The sequence below is a fragment of the Martes martes genome, assembly GCF_963455335.1.
Source record: "Martes martes genome assembly, chromosome: X".
Taxonomy (NCBI): domain Eukaryota; kingdom Metazoa; phylum Chordata; class Mammalia; order Carnivora; family Mustelidae; genus Martes; species Martes martes.
This window is the reverse complement of record NC_137897.1, coordinates 98320718-98327551: the sequence shown is the minus strand read 5'-3', so window position 1 is coordinate 98327551 and position 6834 is coordinate 98320718. Positions and strand designations below refer to the sequence as shown.

Below are 6834 nucleotides of genomic sequence, written 5' to 3'. Positions count from 1 at the left end.
TTTTAGATTTTGTAAGTGTTTGAGACTGATTTGACATGTCCAAAAAACTCTCAACAAGAGGAACCAGACACTTGGGTAATAATTCAATATATCTTCTTGTTTCCATGATCATAAAAAAAGTTGTGTATGGTGGAATGAGAGACACCAAGTAGAGAGAGTGGCACTTCACTCTATTTTTCCCCTATCTAACCCTCAAATGTTCTAATGACCTCAGCCAAGTCAAAATAATTCAATATAACTTAAATTTATCCTAGCAGTTCTCAGAAGTTGGTTCAAGTTTTTGTCTGAGTTGTACATTTAGCATATATAACTATATTCTACCTTAAAAATAAAAGCAGTACTTCTTAATCTTCAAAGAAATAAAACAAGAGACTCACTATATTACTTGTTTTTATAAGCAAAAATTCAACACAGAATACATACTGTAGGCTGTGCATTGCCTTGGGAAACAAGCCAAGATACATTTCAATCTCAGCTCTTTCACCTACTAGCTGTATAAATTTGCTGAGTTGTCTTAAATTTGCTATACCTTCACTTCCTAACATGTTCAATGGGAGAAATACTACTTGCCTCCAGTTGTTGTGGTAGGTATTAAATAAAATAATTTATGTAAATCGCTTGGCAAAGTACTTGTCTTATTAATAAGCACTCAATAAACAACAGTCCTCTATACCACATCTCCAAAGCAATGAATATAAAACAATCCACTAATGTATCAAAGAACATATTAGATATTTAATTTGTACATTACTTTATTTTTTAAAAATTGTATTTATACATACATAAATACATTTATGAAATTTCAAATAAATGTAAACATGTGCTTATCTCATATATGCTGAATTTTGGAGGATATTTTAATTTTTTCCCTTTTTGTTTGGCTCATCCCTCTTTCCTTCCCTCATATCAACTCCCTTTCTCCACAATACACAATTATATTCTAGATATTCCATGTTAGAATACTAGTATACATCTGCATTATATTAATTTATTAAATATCCTTTTTTTCCTCAAGAATGTTTAAAGTATATTGATATAGTAGTGTGTGTATGTCATATTTAAATAAATAGACAAAAATCAAGTGTACTTGCTTAGATTTTTTTTTTTTAACTTTGTGAAGTACAGTCTTCTGCCTACTCTTGTAAGTTCTATGAGGTTGTGAGGACATTTTTAAATGCCTCATTTGTACTTAATAAAAAGGCAGCCAGACAGTATAAACCATTCATCTGTTGAAGGACATCTAGATTGTTTCCATATTTTGCCCATTGCAAATTAAGCTGTAATATAGGCATGTGCAAGATTTTATATGAACATATGTTTTAATTTCTTTAAGACAAATGTCCAGGAGTGTAATTGCTTGGTTATATAGTAAGTATATATTCACATTTTAATTTTTTTTAAAGAGGGAGGGGGAAGGAGGGGCAGAGGGAGGGGGAAGGAGGGGCAGAGGGAGAGGGAGTGAGAGAATCTTAAGTAGGCTCTGTGTCCAGCACAGACCCCAACATGGGGCTTGATCTCACAACCCTGAGATCATGACCTGAGACAAAATCAAGAGTCGGATACTTAACCTACTGAGCCACCCAGGTGGTCCCAGGTTTTATGTTTTTTGGCTATTTTTTTGTTTGTTTGTTTGTTTTTGTTTTTGTTGTTCTTAGAGTGAGGGCCTGGAAGGAATAGGGATGTTCTATCCTTTCCAGAACTCAAAGTCTCCTTTCCTGTACTTCTGTGATGTTTTGCACAGTTAAAATACCCATCCTTCATTACTGCAGACATAAGGGCACTGCATTATGACTTGGGAGATGATATTAGATATGTAAGAGACTGCCTGTCTATCTGTGGTACCTTATCCACGAGAGCATACAAAGCTCTCTCCTTGTTCTTGTGAATCCTGGGTAATGGGTATTATCTTCTTTCATGGAACATGGGAAAAAGATACATCATATTTCTTTGTTTTTCTAAACCAGATTGCATGAGTTTAAATTGCTAAAAGTATAAATCAGTAATTTCAAGAGTTATCTTTTTTTATAAGACATTAATAGATTTTGATGCTTACTTGGTCTCAGGAAAAAAGATGGATATAGTCCTTAGTTCTTTGTTTGCTATGGATACTCCCATTGTTCATTCTAATACAGAATGGCATCAGGTATGACCTAAACTGGCCCTTGCTCGTCTAGATACTGTGTCAGAGAACTATTGAGCTGCACCTTTCACCAAGTCTTGCCACTTATCACAGGCGGAATCCCAGAATGTCTCACAGATGCTCTCAGTGTCTTTACTGGTGGAGTCCAACTTCCATAGATGTGCACGGCTGTATTTTACCATTTTAGGTGGGGCACTTGGGTGGCTCAGTCATTAAGTGTTTGCCTTTGGCTCAAGTCATGGCCCCAGGGTCTTGGGATGGAGGCCCACATCAGGCTCCCTTGCTCAGTGGGGAGCCTGCTTCTCCCTCTCTCTCTGCCTGCTTCTCCCTCTGTCTGTGCTCTCTCTCTCCCTCTCCCTGTCAAATAAATAAATAAAATATTTTTAAAAATCTCTATCACTAGCAGAAACTTTCATTCAACCCCCGGCATATCTCTTGAGACGTGATTAAGAACATGGAATATGGATTGAGACTATTTGGGTTAAAATCCTGCATCCATCATGTCCTAATTCAGTGACTTGCCAAATCAAAACCCCTGCCATCTTCCTTTTCCTCCTCTACAAAATCTAACACTATTATACTAATGAATTAAACAAGATTATATTTTTAAATTGCTACAACAGTGCTTGTTATTGTAATAAAATAGTAAAGGTGTCAGGTTATATAGTAAAATATAATAAGTTCTTGATACTTAATAGGTAAAATTTCTCTGCCTAGGCCACCCTCTGCTTTGGCATCAAACTGATCATAGCCACTTTAATTGCTAAGAATTTCACAATAATCACCCAGGGGATAGGGGTCTATTTTCAGGGTAACCCTGAAGTACACTGAAGATGTTAATCTTCTACCTGCAAAACACCCTGCCCTGACCTGGGTAAAAGAGCTTAGACCATCGTTTCTCAAAGAGTGGTTCACAGGTCATCTGCATCAAATCTTTTAGGATAGGGCCAAGACATGAGCATATTTATTAAGCTGCCCCTGTAATTTGAATGCACACTAACATTTGTCAACCCCTTCTCTACATTCTCCATGCCTTGTCATATATGGTTGCTTCTTTCTGAAACGTCCATTTCCCTATGCCCACCTGTGGAAACAAAATGCAGCCTCCTCCATGAAGCCTTCTCTAATTTCTTTTCACTACCTGTAGCAGTTGCAACATCTTCTGTTGCTATGGGCTGAATGAGATGGGGAGGAATCAGAACTGGGGTGCTGGAGAGTGTTGGGGAGCACTGGAATGTACCGCCTGGACTAGAGTTGTAGGAAAGGCCCATGGTTTATACTTGGATGTTGGGCAATAATATTGAAGTGATATTTAAAAAAAAAAAGTGATATTGCAAAGGACAGAGAAAAGTCAATAAACAGGACAGGGGATGTGGGGAGGAAGCAGCAAGGAAGTAGTTCCCAAGGGTTTCCCTGATCTGTCAGAAAAGTAAATGCATCTTCCCACACATCCATGAACCACCCATCCTATATGTTTTATGTCTGGAGAAGGGTGTGTGTGTATAGAGTTGGTATCAACCAGTAGCCTCATAGCACCACATTATCACTGTGTAACTGTTTGCCTCGGTAAGAGCCTATCACCGGGCTGCTCTGAATGATCTGAAGCCACGGACCAGGGTATGAAACTTCCAACTCCTGAGACTAAGCCGGTGCTCTGAACCTTTACACTGTCAAATCAGTGTGCCCCTGTGGCTGCCTCCTTCTGAAAGTTTTTTTTTTTTTTTTTTTTTTTTTTTTTTTTTTTTTTATCTCCATCTCTGTGATAATCTTGACCGTTCTTTTAGGACCCCTCTTCAGGCCCCAGGGGACTATGCCCAAGCACCTGAGCCTGAGGGACTGAGAGCAGGAACAGAACCAAGGAGTGGGAAGGAAGGTGCCCCATCCCTTGACTCATCCTTTCCACTTCCCTAGGGCTACAGGGTAAAATGAAAGTCAAAACCTCCAAGGAACTTCTTCCTCATCAAAATGACTTGCCAGTTCCCAACGCTGTGACTGAGGAGTCCCCGCCATCAGGCCCACCAGAAAGTGGGGCCCCCAGAGACCTGCATTTAGGATGCACCCCTTAAGGCACTGCAGCGCAGGAGCTCAAAGACTTAAGTTTTTTGGTAAATATATATAGTGACAACTGTTTAAGATAACTGCAGAGGGGTTTAAAAAAGAGCGCCTGCAGAACGAACCTAAGTAGGAGGGTCCCCTGTAGCTGCCAAACACCTCCATTCCCCCACTAAATTCAATGTCTAATCTTAGCCAAGTGTCTCCCAGGATTGCTCCAAGTGCACATTTGTTTCTTCATGCAGACAACTGTCCTGGTTCCCTCTAGCCTCGTGGAAGACTTTATTTTAGATTTCAGATTTTAAGTAGGGATTTTAAGAGCGCTAGTTGGCTGCTGTACTGAAAGCAGCGAAAATACCCTGTGTTGCCTAGTGGAAATCCAAGATAGGAGCACGTGGCCCAGCATAGGGATCCTGGAGCACAGACCCTCAGTTTATCCTGGCCCCAGTACTTCATTCCAACGCCCCAGGTGGGCGAGCTCTCCCTCCCACCGCTCTTGCTACCTCCTTGCCCACCTCTCCCGCTGCCCGCGCTTCCTCACACTTGTGCCCCTAGCTTAGTCCTCCTCATTAACTCACTTAGCTGTCCTTCCCCGCCCTCTTATAGGTCCGCACCTCTGCCGCCTCAGGACGATCCGGTTCCACTTCCTTTCGCCTGCTGCCCTCACCTTCTTCTCCACCACCTCATCCCATCTCTGCCGCTTCCTGGCGCCTGAGAGCTCCCGGTTCCCCCACCAACACGACCAATATAGGGGCCACGTGCCGCCACCTCCACTCACCCGCCGCCCACTCTGACCCAGCAGCAGACAGGTAGCAGAAAGCTCCAGCGATCTAGGCAGGCGCCACGAGCTCCTGGTCTCAGAGCTCAGAGGCGACTGAATCAGAGGCCGCTGCTGCCCAAGAAGCAGAAGCGGCCGGTCACGCGGCGCTCGCTGGTCCACTACCTGAAGGGCAGCGAGGTGGGCGCATGGGACGGCGCCGGGCTCTCGGGCTTAGAGGGCGAGCTGCGAGGCTGTGCGGTGCAGAAGCTGCCCGAGCTGTTGAGGGAGCGCGAGCTGGCCCTGGGCACCCTCAACAAGGTGTTCGCGTCGCAGTGGCTGAACGCCAGGCAGGTGGTGTGTGGCACCAAGTGTAACACCCTCTTCGTGGTGGATGTGCACTCGGGTCAGATCACGCGCATCCCCCTGATGCGGGATCGGGGGCCCTGGTTGGCCCGGGCTCAGCCGACCTGCGGTATCCACGCCATCGAGCTGAATCCCTCCAAGACGCTTCTGGCCACTGGGGGTGAGAATTCCAACAGCCTGGCTATCTACCAGCTGCCCACCCTGGACCCCGTGTGCCTGGACGACCGCCATGGCCACAAGGACTGGATCTTCACCATCGCCTGGATGAGTGACACAGTGGCTGTGAGCGGCTCCCGTGACGGCACAGTGGCGCTGTGGCGGATGGATCCCGACATGTTCAATGGCAGCATCACTTGGCACAATGACGCTGGTCTCCCTGTGTACGCCCACATCCGTCCGAGGGACATGGAGACCATCCCCAGGTCCAGCACCAGCCCCAGTAACCGCAAGGTGTGGGCTCTGGCCTTCAGCGGCAAGAACCAGGAGCTGGGAGGGTGTCCCTGGACGGCTACTTCCACCTGTGGAAAGTCTGCAGCACTCTGTCCAGGCTGCTGTCCATCAGGCTGCCCTACCGCCGAGAGAACGTGTGCCTGACCTACTGTGATGAGTTGTCCCTGTACGCGGTGGGCTCCCAGTCCCATGTCTCCTTCTTAGATACACTCCAACATCAGCAGAATATCCGGCCTCTGTGCTCCCGAGAGGGCGGCACGGGTGTGCGTTCGCTGAGTTTCTACCAGCATATCATCACCGTGGGCACAGGCCATGGCTCCCTGCTCTTCTATGACATCCGCGCCCAGAAGTTCCTGGAGGAGAGGGCCTCAACCAGTCCGGATGCCTCTCCTGGGCCCTCAGGAAGGAAGCTCAAGCTCTCCTGTGGCAGAGGCTGGCTCAACCACGATGACCTGTGGGTGAACTGCTTTGGTGGGATTGGCAAGTTCCCCAACGTGCTCTACACCCACTGCTACAACTGGCCGGAGATGAAGCTCTTCGCGGCTGGGGGACCTCTCCCTTCAGGCCTCCATGGGAACTACGCAGGCCTCTGGAGCTAAGGATGGCTGCTGTATTTTCAAAATGCCCAGATTTACCTTCCAGTCCCCTCTCACTTTCCTTCCTCATGCTGTGTTTGTGCTTTAAAACTCAGTGTGATGTTTGTCTTCCAGGTGGAAACTGTCAATTTATCTGTCTGTAGTGTATGAGAGAGAGAAAGAAGGGAGAGGTATCCTTCAGGCAATCAAAACTCGGCTTTAATGTTTTTTTTTATACCTCTCCAAACCATCTTTTTTTTTTAAGTTTTATATTTAATTATTTAATTAATTATTAAAGAGAGAGACAGAGAGACAGCACAAGCAGGGGGAGTGGCAGACAGAGAGAGAAGCATTTTCCCCACTGAGCAAGGAGCCCAATGCTGGACTGGATCCCAGGACCCTTGGATCATGACCCCAGTGAAAGGCAGCTGCTTCACAGACTGTGCCACCCAGGTGTCCTTCCAAACCATCTTTTTGAATTCTTATTACAAGGA

General features: G+C 45.4%; 1 protein-coding gene across 1 annotated transcript; it reads left to right on the top strand.

Moving 5' to 3' along the window:
• Positions 1 to 2071: 2071 nt before the first annotated feature.
• LOC308337472 (DDB1- and CUL4-associated factor 12-like protein 2) lies at positions 2072 to 6364 on the top strand (the record flags this gene model as incomplete). The annotated part of the gene is given in 3 exon segments (XM_080795569.1): positions 2072 to 2143; positions 4944 to 5805; positions 5808 to 6364. Coding segments are annotated over 3 exon segments (1491 nt in total).
• Positions 6365 to 6834: the final 470 nt, after the last annotated feature.